The following is a 17,244-nucleotide window of genomic DNA, read 5'->3' on the forward strand; positions in this document are numbered from 1 at the left end:
AATCGTAACCGTTTAATTTGCGACCGTTAAAGCTATTGCTAATGTTAAATACCTTATTTCTTGGTATGAATTGTTATTTCACTTCTTAACTTTAACTATGCCAAGAAATACGATGGTGCAACGCATTCCGCAGTCTATATTAAAGTGTTACTGTTAACGTTAAATTTGATTAAATCTAATTTAACACGATCAATGTGTACCTACATTCTCTGTGAGGTCCAAAACGGAAAGTCCGATTTTGATGATATTTTGAAGTAATTTTCATGTTAGCCCTACGAGTTAACTTGTAAAGTATAGGGATCAGGTTTTCTGTTAGATTTTTGGCAGGTTGCTATTGTATTTCACTTTATTATATAAGTGGGGTAGGACCAGTAGGAGGCTTCTTTGCACAGGATCCTGGCTAGATTATGGGTACCACAACGGTGCTTATTTGTGCCGTGAAACTGTATAGGCATAAGATGTTAAGTCTCATTTGACCAGTAATTTCACTACCTACTGCGCCCTTCAGACCAAAATAGAATAGAATAGAATAAAAATTTGTTGATAAGAAAAACCACCACCACACAATTATTAAAATGATACAAACCAAAATAAGTAATAATTTCTTAAAACAAATTAAATAATACAATTTATAGCTTAAAACGAAAAAGGTACTGTGCGGCAGTGAATGTCACCAAATGGAGCTAACTCAGTAAAAAGCTGCAATGGCGTGGTGCCAGTGTAGCACTGGTTTTCAGTAGCCCCAACATTATTGAGTCTGGGAGTAGCAGCGACTAGTAATTTTTAAATTATAATTATAATAAAACACATTAATGTTTACACATTACTGCTTCACCGCAGAAATAGGCGCCGGTCTGGTACCCAATACCTAGCCCGCAACCTGTGCAAAGGAGCGAATACTGGAAAAATGCTAAAAACTCATTATGTACCTCCCGCTGCTTAAAACCTTGAAAAAGAAAATTAAATTAATATGTTACTTTTTTTTCTTACCAGTGCTTTATTTTTAACTGAATTTGAAATACAAAAGCCCTCACTTATGTTACTACTTAACACTTGATTAGGTTTTTGAACAAGTAGTTTGGCCAACTCTAACAAGTATTGAATAAATAACTTGCATCTGTCATAGCAACACTGCAATATTTAACACCCGGTTACAATATCACTGGCGTGACGTCACTGTTGATGACGTCATATTGTCGCTTTGTTACGGTGTGCAAAACAAGCATCACTAGGATAGTATCATCTTTAAAAAAACTTGCCATAGGTAGTGTAGTACATTTTTTTTCCAACGTAGAGTGTCAAAGTTGATTGACATAAATTTTATAAACCATAACTCGTCAAAATTTAATTTATTTTACTTAGTTAACAATGATTGTTACTTTCATTTGTGGTTACCATTAATAGCACTGTTATTTGAGAGAACATTATTAAAAAAATCACTGTAAAATTGTGAAAATTGCGACCACAGTACCTAAAAATGCGACAAAGGGTGTCAAATTTTTAACATTTTCGAAAAATGTCTATCATCTTGACTATCTTGACTAAGTGACATAGATTTTTTTTTCTTATTTTTTTCATAACTGGTTTACCTTGGCCTCTCGCCCGGTACCAGGTTATCGTTGAGTTTTGGGACACCCTGTATAATAATAATAAGTAATTTATTCCATAACCCATAATTTACAAAAAAATGTTAATAATTTAAAGTTCTTAAAATCTAGTGTTAATTTTATTTAGAGTGACCAGTTTAATTATTTATTCTATATAACTTTGGTTATGGACCCCATTTTGGGTATAGGCCTCCCCCAGCTTTTTCCATTTTTCCCTATCATTGGCCTGATCGATCCAGTTTCTCCCCACCGACTGCACGATGTCATCTGCCCATCTCTGCTTTGGTCTACCAGTGCATCTTTTACCTGGTGGTCCTTTCCATTTGGTGGTCTCTATTGTCCACCTTCTGTCTGTGAAGCGTGCAATGTGGCCAGCCCATTGCCATTTCAATGTTAGCGCGTGTCTTAGTGCATCGGTACGCTTGCTTTTCTATCTAATGTCCTCACTACGTACTTTTTGTAGTTTTCTGATCCGCAATATGCTTCTCACCATTGCTTTTTGTGTCTTTTCTATTTTTTGTTCTATTTCTTTTGTGAATGCCCAGGTTTGACAGCCATATAGCAGGCATGGCATAATACAACTGTCCATCACAATTTTTTTCATATGCAGGCTATAGTTGCCTTTTAATATTTCTTTAGAGACCAGAATTTTTTTCACGCTAATGTTATTCTCCTCTTTACTTCTTCTAAGTTGCTGTTTGTATTGAATGAGACTTGTTTCCCCAAATAGATGTAACTGTCAACATATTCTATTGTGTGTCCGTTTAATTGGCCTTCTGTAATGGACTATCCATCTATAAGTACATATAAATAAAATTGGAGTGTCTGTTTGTAATATTAAAATAACCGTTCTTTACTACATTTATATGAATATAAACACCAAAATAACATTTTTTACAATTTTTGTCTGCCTGTTTGTTCCAGCTAATCTCTGAAATCGCTGGACCTATTTTGACTGGACTTTTATTGGCAGGTAGCTGATGTAATAAGGAGTAACTAAGGCTACTTATTTTAGAAAAAATCTTTTATTTTAGAAAAATAAAATAATGTTGCAATGTCCAAGAAACGATCTAACTCTAAAAATAATTTATATGGCAAAACAATGTTTGCCGGGTCAGCTAGATATTAATAAATCTATAAATCCAGTGTCCTGATGTTTGTTTCTAGTGAACTCCTAAACTAATGAACGGATTTTAATGGAGATTACTTCATGGAGTGCGGTTAAGTCCAATTTGAGAGATAAGATAGTTTTTATTTCAATTTGGCCTTTAATTATTTTTATTTCTAATAATATTTGTTTTATGGACATATTTTTTATGAGACAATTTATTGACGCACGGTTTGACAGTTCTGCTGTGAAACAATGTCATTATAACAACGGGGAGCTTTACGAAATAATTCTTGATGATATGAAATATTATTGACAAATTCATAAAAACAGTACTTTATTTATTATGTACAGAACAACGTCTGTCGGGTCAGCTAGTTATTAATAAAAAAACAAAGCGCCGGAGGTCGTGGGTTCGAGTCCCGCATCGTTCATAAAATTTTGTTTTTCAAATTTTATTTGTGTATTAATCCTAGAAGTGAGGTTTTTTTTTTGTTTTATTGATTGTTATTATTATTAGTTTAGTAAAAAAAGCTTTTATTTTTCTTGTAGAACAATTATAGCGACACAGAACACCAGAAACTACAGAATTATTTACAACAAAAGTAACATAACTATAAAAACTTCAAAAATTAAAAAAAAAATACATTGACCCTAAAATAGGTACTTCTATCGAGAATATCATGTCGGTCCCTTGCTCTGTGAAAAACAAAAACAAGTTTTTCCCACTTGAACATGTACACTTACTTGGATCAGCTCCTTAGTATTGTCGCGAATTGTCGGAGCTACCAAATCCGATGATGTATATAGGCTTTTAGTTTATGCGTACGCTAGTTTCTCCTCCTCTTCCATAAAAACGCTGTCGATAACTAATTGGGCGAAACACTGACCTGTATAAATACCACTGGACAGGCTGTTCCATGTTTGACAGCAAATTTTTTGTGCCTATATGTAGCGCCACTCACGAGCGTCCATTTTGACGTACAATACAAAAGGCTGCGGAACGTACAAAACTCTGAAGTATTTTTGTATTTTGAATTAATTTCGTTCGTTTTCCGTGTTATTTATACTTGAAGAATCAACATAATAAAGTATACAATTTCTTTGTAAATAGTTTCCCACCATCTATCGATGTTTGCTGAGGTTGTCATCACTAGTTTTCGTACCGCAGACTCTCGCTACATGGCCAACAGCGCCAAAATGGCGAATATCAAACAGGCACGAAAGCACTTTGACAGCCGCCAGTCCAGTGGTATATAGTAGATGTCAATGGGGTGAACAAAAATTGCATAGTTATAATAGTTATTCCTTGTTAGTTACCATGGCAACATGCACTTTATATCATTTATATTATTTAATTTGACGTATTAATCAATTGCAGGTGTTCATGGCATTATTTGTACGATATCTAACAAATCACCCCGTAGCCGAAGGCTATTCCAAAATTTAATGAAATTTCTATTAAGCAAGGATAGTTTTACAAAATCATTAAATGTCGCAAATGGATTCTCAATCATCTGCGACCTTGCAGTCTCCTTCGACGTACTCCGACAGTTCCAAAACTCAGAGTACGAGGTCTCTTGCCAGCTCTAGAGAGGAAGAGGACTTAACCAAAGACAACTGTAAGTAAACTCTAACCCCCTTATTCATAATAGTCTGCTAACTTAAAGCATTGCTAATTCTCACTCTATCTTCTAATGACCTAAGTCAGAATGAGAAAAAACACTCCTTAGCGGCTGTTTAAAGTTAGCGGACCATTATGAATAAGGGGGTAAACATGTGCAAGCGACTGTATATCTTGGCATTCTACTTTTATTTTATGTTAAGAATTGATGAGACCAGCAATACATGATTGGTAAGTGATAAAATCGTTTTGATTGTTTAGCGTTGGGTAGAGATGTGGGTTCTCTCTGCTTCTTCTACCGCTTTTTTTATGGGGAATGCTCGGAGGAGCTATTTCGAATGATACCAGCAGCCGAAGTCCACCATTGGACATTACGACATTACTATTATCCGGAACAGATACGACTTAGGGACCTTCAAGAAAAAGCATAATCCCACCGTAAAGGCCAGCAACGCATTTCTTGACACCTCTTGTTGTTGATGTCCATGGGCGGTTGCCTCACCTCTCCCCATCCCGTGAGCCTCTTGCCCGTTTGCCCCCTGTTATATAAAAAAAATGCAAACCACCCGCATCATGTTGACGTCTGGTATTCTACAACGGAGTGTTTTGGGAGAAATTTCATGGCTCGCACAGTGATTTTATGGAATCAATTACCGACTGCGGTTTCCCCGAACCGATACGACTTTAGGGACCTGGTATTGCGGAGGTCCATGGGCGGTTGCTTCACTGCTTTTCATTATGTGGCCCTTGCCCATTAGTACCCTTTTAAATTTAAAAAGATATTCCCTACCGATAACCATGCTGCAAAAACCACTGCTGTGAAATCATCTAGCAGGCATACTGTTCAAAAGAATTTCCCACTGTGTACCGCATTTGTCATAGGGATTCCAGCATGAATTGAGATGTTTTTCGCTTTGTGGGGTAACTCTTCCTCCTCGTGTATCGCATAGAGTTTTATCAAGCGCTGTTTGTTATATGTTGTTCCTGCTGCCGATTTCCTGTATTTTAAATTAGGTTTATTAGAGCGAATTTTGGAACAGGTACGCGTAGAGGAAATCGCACGCAGTTCGCACTTCTTTAAACATTTATACACACTGCTTTTTATGTTTCTTTTGTACGTTAATATTAAAGTATTTATATGAAATTATATTTATTAAGGAAAGCTGGTATAGTTTCTTTAGCCGCGTCTTCTCTTTTAAAGCGAAACTTGTTCACGTTAACTAACAAAAAGAATAAAACTTTATGGAGAAAATATATGACTTTGTGGCGTATTAAATGTAATTAAACATTCATTTATTCATTCATTTAAACGTATTTGAATTAGATTTGTTTTTCAGTGATTCTCTATGCTTTAATAATTTCAGCTGCATCACCCATCGACCTTGAATGTCACATCCAGGCTGAGCGAATAACGAAGATCCTCGACGAAGCTATTTACAAAACAAAGTTGGCGATATGTCTACCGATTTTTGTACAGGAATACCGCACGTTGAGCTCCATACTAAAAGTGGAACATATGGACGATCTCACATTCATATTCGAACAATACGATAATCCCTTGTTCTCCACTAGCTTGTTGAATGTGGCTGCGATGGAGGATATAAAAGCGGTCAGTATTTCTCATATGAGATAAGCTAAATAGCGAGTGAACCTGCAGTTTTACCTGAAGGTAAGTGATGGCCTATTCTCATGATCATCTACAATAGCAGAGGTGCTACAAATGTATTTCGAGATTTTGAAGTAGATTGAGAGTAAATTCTAGTGCAGTAAGGTCTTTAAGCCGTATCAATATCTGGAATGCTTAAGCCGGCCGTCATTTAACCCCATTCCTAGCAACCGAAGTACAATTATTGTTAAATATGTTGATTTGTTTTTTTTTTGGTGATTTTTAGGCTCCATTGTCTTTTCAACCGTGATTTATTTTAATCGTTTTACGGGTATTGTTATATTATACATGGGGCACACTAAAAGTTTATCACTTCTAGCTAATCGGAACTATTTGAATTTCGAATGTTATATTTTTTGAAACGTTGCAACCTTAAAGAAACAAAAAAACAATTGGCGGGAAATCATTTGTCAATTGTTTTTATCACGCATCAAAGTTCTACGTACGCAATGAAAATAAAATTAAGTCGAAAATATTTTAGAGCGATGATTTTTTATGATTTTAAAAGTTCTCTCTCTCCGTAAGACTGTGCCGCTCGACTTCAAAATGCTTTTGGGTGAGAAGCACCTTGCTTGAGCACCGTGAGGCGATGATTTGCTGAATTTGAGAGAGTTTGGATTTCTTTACATGGCGAATTTCATGAAGGGCGGCCTTCAATTGCCGTCAACGAAAATAATGTGGCCACTGTTAAGCGGATAATTGAAGAAAACCCGCGGATTACCTATGAGACAATTCGAGGACTATTGGGGATTGATATGAGCCAAATTCAGAAAATTTTACACGAATAATTTTAAGTTCGGAAATTTTGTTGTCGTTGGTTCCCTCATGAGTTGACAGCGGAGCAGAAGCGGGGAATGGTACTCACAGATGCTGATGAAGTACGACCACGGACATTTATGAGATTATTAGATTAGATTAGATTAGATCTGTTTGTAAGATTGTCACAGGAGACCAAACGTGGATTCATTGTTTTGAACCCGAAAAAATCAGCAATGCTGTGTTTGAAAATGAGAATAGATCACCAAATTGAGGCAGGCGAGAATCCTTTTTTTCTCAGCTACGGTTCCCATCTGCACAATTCCACCTGAAGATCAAAAGAGTGTTTATGCCGAGTGGTATTCTACCATTTGTTTACCGAGGGTGTTAAAAAAAGTTCGCGATATACGACCAAAAAGCCGCGTTTTCCTACATCATGACAACGCTTCTTTACACATGGGCAACAAAACGATGTCATTTTGAGCTTCCGAAAAAGTACAACTCGTCACCAATCCTGCACATAGCCCCGACCTAGCACCCTGTTATTTCTATATTTTCCCCAAAATCAAAGATTTGAGGATTCACTTTACCAATTTCGAAGAGGCAGTGATAGCGTTCAATCAGCACGTAGAAAACATTCCTTTAGATCTGTGGTTCTCCTGTTGTAAAAAAAATGGTTCGATCGCATGAAAAAATGTTTCAATGAATATAATATTTTGGTTATAACATGTTGTTTTTTTAAGTTTCGAATACTTTTAGTGTGACCTACGTATATGTCTAAAAACCAAAAATGACCAAACTATATTGTTTTTTGATTACAGGGTGATATATCATTGAAGAACCGGTTAAATCCTGAGCTGGGGCATCTCATGTATATTTTGAATAGTTATCCCCAGCTAAGGCCCAAAGCAGAACAACTGATTGCTGAGGTATGACAAGTTAAAGTTAAATGTTACTCGCCGCGTCCACACACGGCTTATTGACTCGAGAGATTGGCCTCGCGAGACAGACTCAAGACGCATCCCTGAAACGCAGAGGCGAGCCTCGCGAGGCAATTAAGTCTTATTTGCCCAGTAATTTCACTAGCTACGGCGCCCTATAGAGCGAAACACGGTAATGTTTACACATTACTGCTTCTCGGCAGAAATAGGCACCGTTGTGGTACCCATAATCTAGCCGGCATCGCGTGCAAAGCTCCTACAGACTGATCCATCAAAAGTTCCTACAGAATTAAATATAGACAGTTATGTAATTTTTGCTGCCGTTATTTTTTACTGCAAAGTGTATATTAACAATTCTTTGCCAGTTGTATTGGAAAAAGTTCGGGAGAAACGACCTCGTAGCAGAAACCTTCAGCATGACAACGCTTCGTCGCACACCGACAGGCGAGCGATAGACTATTTGGCGTAATAACTCCACTCGCACTCGCGCCATTCAAACCGGGACAATAGTTGAAAAATAAATCAAGAGTCTAGTAGGATTATCAGTTTTAACACTCGCAAATCTTATGTATATCAAAATATATAATCAATCCATAGTCCAAGTAGGCATTAATTTGCGGAAATCCATAATTATACTTATAGTGTTAATTCCGCCAATATTTGTCTTTAAGCAATTCGACACGTGTTTCGCCTGAATCAATAAGCCGGAAGCCGCTCTTTTATACCCTCGTCCCATGAAATGACGCGCTGTGATTGGTCGGCTGTTGTGACGTATTACGGAAGAGATAGGTAACAAAGGTGATGGGACTAAATGTTATGTCATGTTTATATTGTTGAATGAACAAACAAATTTCCAAAACAAAGGGGCTTTCGGCTCATTTGATTCAGTCTCGTGCCAGATTTTGGCGAGACAACACGTCCTCGTGTAGAGGCAAAACACGTGTCGAATTGTTTAAAGACAAATATTGGCGGAATTAACACTAAAGAAAACTCAAATCATTTACATATTTTTTTTACAGATTAAAGAGGAACACACGCCTGATAATATCCATGTAAGTTTTTAATACGATTACATCATTACATGTATTTCATCTTAGGCAATTGATACGTCTAGATAGAGTCTCTTGCTGTTAGACAACCGATAAAAGCAGGCCACGAAAGCAGCTACGTTTTACACTTGCGATTTGTAAGAAAGTAATATAACTGTTAATATTTTTTTACTATTAAATAGCCAGTTAACTATTTCCCTTTCAAGAATACATAAATAAATTAATTATAGATGAGACGAAAGGTCCCCGGCTTGGAATATTTGTTGACATTGGAGAATTTTCGTGATATGATGGTGAAGCAGATGGAGATGACTGCTGCTGAGGAGCTGGAAATGAAGATGCATACCAGAAAGCTGGAAGCCTCCAACGGAAAGCTGCTCGAGAAAATACAAGGTGCTCATACAGATTAATCTATACATAATGAGAAAAAATATAATTCTCAAATCTCAATTTGTCAATCAATATATAATAATTTTTTATAATCTTTTAGCTTAACAGTTTGTTAACACACTGTTTAGATTTTAAAACTCAAGTCAATTTCCTGGTATGCAATTATTGTGGTTGGGCAGGTTATCAACTGTAAAGTTTGTCAACTTGTACCACAACCCAAGAAGCTGTCTTGAGTTGTTACTTTGTATCAACTATTTTGCTAATTAATTTGTTACTCATTTACTGTATTTGTTAGAAGTCATTTGCTATTGTGATATATCACTGTGTCCTCACACTAGATTATTGAACTATATGTTATTATTAACCACTAATTCTTTATACTAACCACATATTCATATCGGATAAGTAATTAATACTAACCTTATTTATTATTTAAGTTATTTCTCATGTAAGTGACTTTTTTGTCTTAATGGGAATAAATAATTCTATAAACTGAAAGTAAATCATATAGACGGTTTACCAAGAATTACGATCTTTGCGTCACAAGAACAGTTGTCTCAGTTAGCATCGTCAAATTTTGCTATCTTCTTGATGGTCGTGTCCATTGTTATGATCGTGGTTGGTGCTTGTGCACTGGCCACATATACACGCCCTCTATCGATTCCCATCTACGCGTTTCTCACTTTATCATAAAACTTTTGTTGCAGGAGATCGGCAACGTGATCACTTGCCTTTAGTATTTCCAACAACGATTCCAATCGTCTCCCTTTTTTTTAAATAAGAGGGGGCAAACGGGCAAGGGCTCACGGGATAGGGAGAGGTGAGGCAACCGCCCATGGACATCCGCAAAATCAGGTGTTGCCAGCCCTTCCTTATTCTAGCAAAAATCGCTCAAGAAAGTTACTTGCAAACGATGGACAGTCGTGGCTTGCTAGTCATGCTATTCGCCATTAAATGAGCACGCTATAGCGTACTTATATATATGTTTTCAAACTTTTTGGAACCTCTTACTAGTAATTACTAGTAACTCCTATCTTTATTATTTCTCATGTTTCGGCAAAATAACTTGCCTATGGCTTTTTCTTAATAAGGTGTCGGACTGTAAATAAATTTATATTATAATTATAGTAATTTTTGAGTTTATTTTTATTTGTGAACTAAGATATCACAACTCGACTGTTCAAAAATGGGCTTTCCGTTTGTTTTACTTATTTCCGAAGAAACAAACAATATTTTGTAATTGTTTAATATATTATATATTTATAACAACTCATATTGACATTTGTTCGTAGAATACACAAAATGTTTGAAGGAAGAGAACGAAAGCTTTGAGAAATCGATGAGAATAAAATCCGAGATGATATCGAAGTTGGAATATGAACTTGGCATTTTAAATCGTGACGCTGACATTTTCCTCAAGAAGAAAATGTAAGACTTATAAATTTAATATGAGTACAAGAAAATATAGCAATCATTTTCAGTTGAGCGTGTGGATCTGTTGGTAACGTCCTATACAGTGATTCGATTAAACGTTAGGTACAAATTATCAATTGTCCTAAATACATACTAGTCGGTACCGATACCGACAAAAACGTGAGTAAAGCCGTAATAACAGATAATAAATACATACGTTGTTCTTCATGCCTCATATATATTTACAGTGTCAGTCTCAAAAGCAGAAACAAAGAGGCACCATTAATGTATTAAATTCCTCTGGATGGCTCACTGCGAGGAAACCCTGTGCAAAGCTAACCAGTGATATCCGTGTGCTATGTAATTTAATTTAATATTAATAATGAATGTAATAAAACTAACAATATTTATCTGACTTTAAAATATACCTATCTCATAATAAGAAACTTTATAAAATTAAAAAGTAATAGGTAAAGCAAATAGTTATAAATATATATGTATATTAATTTTGATTTGATAATTTTCTCGGTTTCATCATAGCTTAATTGTAAAAGCCACTCTCGTCTTAATCTTACTTTGTAAGAAGAGAGGTCCGCAATTTGTATTTTATTATTAAGTTGGTTATATATTGAAGGTCCTAGATAGTCTGCATGATTTCGATATTTCGATATTTTGGAATCTACGAGAGGGTATAGCCATATTTTCTTTAATATTTTATATTGATAAGGAAATTTACTTTAATATTGATAAGAAAACCTCAGCAAAAAATATTGTAAGTGCCGCGACATGGTTTTCTTTAAATATTAAATCGAAGTGGTCGATAGTAGAAACGGTATAATAATTCAATTTATATATAGTATAATAATATAATATTGACACACTTTTACACATCAAATTCAAACCTGGAAATACTCCCAACGCTTTCAGGCTAAAATGCTGCGGATCATAACAAATTCACCTTGGTATATCACCAATATCCAACTTCACCGCGACCTGAAAGTACCAATGGTCAAACAGGAGATTCTTAATAAACTCAAGTCTTATGCAAAACGTATTAAAGCCCACCCAAACGCACTCGCCTGCAATTTGATGAGTAAAAGTTGTTTCAACAGACTAAAGAGAAAAGCCCCTCAAGACCTCAATATTGTATAAGATATTGGCATTAAAAAAAAAAAGGATTGGTCACTGGATTTATACCATTCCAAGACTAATTTGAACTATGTAACCTCTAGCCAAATGCCAAGTGATTAGGCAGATTGCAAGATAAACAATATTAAAAAAAAAAAAACTTTTACACAAATTATCTTGTCCCAAACTGGGTGTAGCCTGTACTATGAGTACAAGACAACGATATATTTAATACAATATATCTGCTTAAACTTACATAAATACTTATAAACATCCATGACTCGGAAACAAACATCCAAACTCATCGTATATATGTTTGCACCTACCGGGACTCGAACCCGGGACCTCTAGCTCAGTTCGGTCTTTTCCTTATTATAACACTACATATAGAAATAAGGGATTGCTTGTTACTAATTCTAGTAGGCTTCATAAGATACATAATAGCTTTAAGGGTAAATGTATACACTTTTATAATAAAGTCCCAGCCACTGTTCAGGCATTATCTGTAAATAAATTTAAATATTTTATTAAAAAATGGCTGTGTCGTAAATCCTACTACTCCACTGCTGAATATCTAAGTGATCCGACAGCCTGGGACTGGATTATGATTATTTAATAGCAATAGCAATGACAATACAATATTGTATATGATTAAAAAGAGCGCAAAAAAAGAATGCGAGAAGAGTTTCTTGCGCCGGTTGTTCTCTCTCAGAGCGCCAGTTTATGTATTCGAAGTTTTTGTTTTAAAGGACAATTCGTTATTGACAGCTTGGATTCCGATCGGCAGATGGTTCTGGCAACTCGATCGCATTTGATCAAGTCTGAAATGCTGAAGGAAGAGGAAGTGGAATCACGGAGCATGTATGAGAATTTATTGAAAGCACATCTCATTGAGGAGAAGAACCAGCGAGCCAGGAGGTACGTGTTGTTCTTTCATCTTATCTATACAAAATACCTTAACTTCTTGATCTTAAATGATTGATCCGACGACAAAGTGAACCATCAACAAATTTAACGACTGTGACGTAGAGAAATTCACGTTTAAGTCTCAATTTGTCAGTCTAATTTATATTGCAATGTTAGGGTGTGGTTAAAGTGGCATAAAAAATATAAATATCTAGTGGCATAAAAAAGTACCCTGCATCACTACATTTTGTTCCCTGTCTGTTCGTGAATTTAAAGGAAGCGTGAAGGTGTCGACTTTTTTTCTATGAGTCAATATTCTTGGTAAGGTAACGTTAAACCATGCCGCTTCCTGGCTAGTTTGGCTATCATCTCTTTCAACTCATTGTTATTCACCTGTGTGGGCGGTCTTCCATGCGGTTCGTTCTTCAAATCATGAAAGCGTTTAAACTGTCTCCAAAGGCAACATTGCGAGCTGTTTCTGCCGGGTTATTACCGCGTCGGAACTGGAATTCAAAAATCACTCGATTATTCGAAGTATCCATCTTTCTTGTTTAAGCTGAATAAAAAAAACAACTGAAAGTCGACAGTCGAATGTTGCACATTTTATAAATGAAGGCCTACATAGGTACTATATGAAAATAATTTCACTCAAAAATTTCAAACCATGAAGGTTCTATGTCAATTCGAATTACCTATTAGGTACAACATAACGGCAATTTCATATTTGAACCCCTATTATTAAACAAAAATTTTAATTAACCACTGACAAAAAATTTTCAAATAATCTAACCACTTCTACTTACCATACGTAACTAATTTTATGTACCTGCAGAAGAATCTGAGGTAGAATGCCAATATTTTCATTCAACTATATAATACTAATCTTTATATAGGTATTATGTAAGTACTTGGATTTCATTATTGTATACGTTTTTAATTGTTCAACAGCTCTTATGCTAGTTGTATCATCCGTCTCGTATTTTAAAGCTGTATAAAATTCGTACACGATAAAGTTAATCGTTAAACATCGTAGAATAGGGAAATAAATATATTATCGGGCGACACACATTCAACGATAAAATTTAGTTTGGCTCTTTGGTTTTTGGTCGCTTTTAATTGAATTTGATAGTATGAACTATGAGGCTAATGACAAGACCCTTTTTTTTCAAATTGACTCTCTGAAAGGGTTTTTTTTAATTTCTTCTAGGTTACATAGTACTATGATAAGTTTAATGTTGCCACACTTGTATTACAATCTCGCCGTAACTAAGCTAAAAAGTAATTTTATTTTAAATTAAACTATGCGTTAAAGGTACACTCACTTTTACACCTTCCTTAAATGCCAGCAACGCTCCTGTGATTCCTCTGGTGTTGCAAGAGAATGGGGGCGGTGGTGATCACTTAAACTTGTTCATCCTCTCCTTTGAAAGTATGTTGATAATTTAGTTATATAAATTTAAACGGGCAGACAGATAGTTACACATTTACGCATACATTTACATACTGATATTTTAGTTATTCTTAATTTGTACTTGTTACAATTTAACATGGATTGCAAATTCACATATCTTCGCGAAATACAGGTATTTTGCTGCGCTCACCAGGTGAGCGCAGCAGTACATTTATAAGGTCGTCAGATATAACTTTTATCATCAATTTTTATTTAGATTTAAAGTGGAGACGCAGCTGCTGTCCTGGCTGCAGAAGTACGACTTAGAAATGGGAGATAAACAGTTAGAGCTGGATGAATTCACGGATAATTATGAAGATGAACTTAAGAAGTGTGAAGAACTTGAGGTGACAGATTTTGAAAGTTTAAAAAAATAATAATTTTTGTCGGACCTTTGTTTGACGGTTTAATTTTTTTGCTACCACGTTGAAAGTAGAAAAACAAAAATATCAAAAAATGCAATACAGAGAGACACAGATAATGATTATGTTTGAAAAGAATAATATAATGTACTAATATTTGTTAAAACCACGGACAAAAGAGTCGAAGTCGTTTCTATGAAATGTTGGCCACTAAAGTTTCCTCTAGAACCACGTATCCTAGCAGTGGTCTTATTTAGAATTGCCATGGCCCGTACTCTAGAAAAATAAAATTAAATACTTAACAGTTATTACCAGTCACTTATTTTTTTTCTTATAAATAAAACTTAAATTAACTTAATAAGTAATATTTTGTCTTTTATGTCGACAAAGGCCTCCTCTAATGACTTCCACTTCATTCGTTCTCTAGCTACTCTTATCCAGTCCGGCCCTGCTATCCTTTTAAAATTGTTCTCCCACCTTCTAATGAAATCAAAATCACTTTATTCATGTAGGTCACAGAAATGATACCTATAAATGTCAAAAAAAAAATCTTTTTGAATCTACCGCTACTGTACCCTTATGAGAAGAAGTAGCAAGAAACTCATTGCCACTCTTTTATATCAAGATTTACAGTTTCATCGTTTTACAAATCATTTCAATTACAATATAATGTGTAAAGTAAAGCAACAAACACACTCAAACGTCATCTCTCTACCTTTCCTTCGTTTCCCGTCTCTTGGATACCATTCTCAAACGGTCTTTGTCCATTTTTCTTTCTTTTCCCTCAGAATGTGTCCAGTCCATTTCCAGTTTAGCTTTTGACACATCTTGTGTGCGTTTTTGAGCTCTAATCTCATTACAATATGTAAATACCATTTCTCTAAATTATAATAATTGTCTTGTCCCTCATAAATACTACTTTTTCCACGTTACCTGTATACCTATACACATAATGTAAGCATCAACTACAAAATGTTATAGGGATGCTATAAGGTATATTTTTTTTCTTTCAATTAGAATACAAATACTTTCTGAAATTAAAATATAATAACTCAGAAACAATTAACTTAACACCAGATGACCCGTACGCTCGTAACTACTTCACTTTAAAATCAGACCACTATACATAATTTATATTTTTCAGATATTCAATACGAGCAGATACATAAATTATAACATGTAATTTAAATAAATTTTTATTTCAGAAAAAATTAGCTGAACAGGACATAGAATACATTCCCTTGATGGAAGAAAGAGAGGCGGAGTATCAACAAGAGTTGACGGAGAAGATGAATAGGTTTATGCTGGAGCATGCTGCGCGAGTCATCCAGGTGGCTTGGAGAGAAGTGCTGCAGAACAGAGCTGAGAAGCGACGGGTAAATATGATTTCTTTATATATTTTATATTTGTCGGCTCGAGGCTGGATAATACGACTTTACGTACAAATAAATCAATCTCGACTCGGTAAACGTCGGCTCGTGATCGCTAGTTTCCGAATGGATTCTCCGACATATTCAATTGTGATGTTTACGATACTGTGCTGTACAATTATATACGAAAAATTCGTGACGTGCTAATACCTCTTTATGAAATTATTATAGGTTACAAAAACTTACATACTTTGCACATATGGGCGACACGAACAGTCTAACGAACATAGTTACGTCAGTGTCGATGGTGAAGTGGTAGATTCTTTTAGGTGAAGCGAAGCACCGGGTACCAATTCATTACTCATCAATATATATAAAAAACAAAGACGGCGTTGGAAATTTTATTTCTCAGCAACCACTATAGCTGTAGATCCGTATAATATATCGTTGGAAAAGTCTTGGTGAGTAATCGTTTGAGGGTTTGGGTTTCTAGGTGGTTTGGATCAAAAGCTATTCACGTTCACACATTTACCATAGAGTTACATTAAAAATGAAGTTTGTCTACTAGAACGTGCCAACAATGGTAGGAGAAGCTCGAAGGACGAATAGTGACGAGTCGTCACTAGTAACTTAATATTTTATCGATCGTTGAGATGGTACATCAGGGTGACGAGCGCAATTGCGATGCCGCTCACAATTATGAGCAGGGCGTATCACTTACCATCACGTAACTGTCCTGCTCATTTCATCATCATCAATAATATAATAGACCTTCGATATATGAATATTTATGTAAGATGCTATTGAGATATAATTTAATCATTTGTTTTGCTTCTCAGCTCAAAGGAAAGGGGAAGAAAGGAAAGAAGAAATCCTAAAAACCCACTTTCCTTATACAATTTCCTATCTAATCCAATCAAGTCCTACCTTTAACCATCCATTTATTGTCCTATATTCTAGCTCAAGAAATTGCAAAAGAAAATGCAGGCGGCTGCAGCGAAGGCGGCCAAGAAATAAGATGCACATGTGAATTTGAACTAATATAAATTTACAATTTTTATTGTATGTTTGCTTTTAGTAATTCATCTTTAATAAATTTTATTATTTTTTAAGTTTCGTCTAATATTTTACAATAACCTAATTTATTCATCGAAATAAGCGAATAAAAAAATAATTCTTATGCAGGCATAAGACAATAGACACAGAGCAAAATTAAAAGAAATTAACATCTACCGACGGCATTTTTACAATATTTTATTGAGACGCAAACTGATCTGTCACAGACGATGACAATTCTCATAATGGCCGCCTATCGGCCTGTAGTAGTGTAACTGTTGCTTCTCAATATGTTCTTGATAATGTATGTTCATAGGCACATACGTGAATTTGCTAGAAACTGTCATAACCATAATGTTAACACTAGGAACAGACATAAACTTAAAATGTCTTCTACTCGGCTAAGTCGAGTTAGTAA

General features: G+C 35.3%; 1 protein-coding gene across 1 annotated transcript; it reads left to right on the forward strand.

Moving 5' to 3' along the window:
- The first annotated feature begins 4,055 nt into the window (after nt 1–4,055).
- On the forward strand, nt 4,056–16,823 carry LOC126979635 (dynein regulatory complex protein 10-like). Its single transcript, XM_050829080.1, has 10 exons — nt 4,056–4,337; nt 5,704–5,948; nt 7,583–7,690; nt 8,722–8,754; nt 8,982–9,144; nt 10,434–10,569; nt 12,451–12,600; nt 14,256–14,385; nt 15,606–15,776; nt 16,731–16,823. The coding sequence occupies exons 1-10, from the start codon at nt 4,208–4,210 to the stop codon at nt 16,785–16,787; spliced, it is 1,323 nt and encodes a 440-aa protein (XP_050685037.1). The 5' UTR covers nt 4,056–4,207; the 3' UTR covers nt 16,788–16,823.
- The last annotated feature ends 421 nt before the right edge of the window (nt 16,824–17,244 follow it).

The sequence above is a fragment of the Leptidea sinapis genome, chromosome 3 (genome assembly GCF_905404315.1).
Source record: "Leptidea sinapis chromosome 3, ilLepSina1.1, whole genome shotgun sequence".
Lineage (NCBI taxonomy): Eukaryota > Metazoa > Arthropoda > Insecta > Lepidoptera > Pieridae > Leptidea > Leptidea sinapis.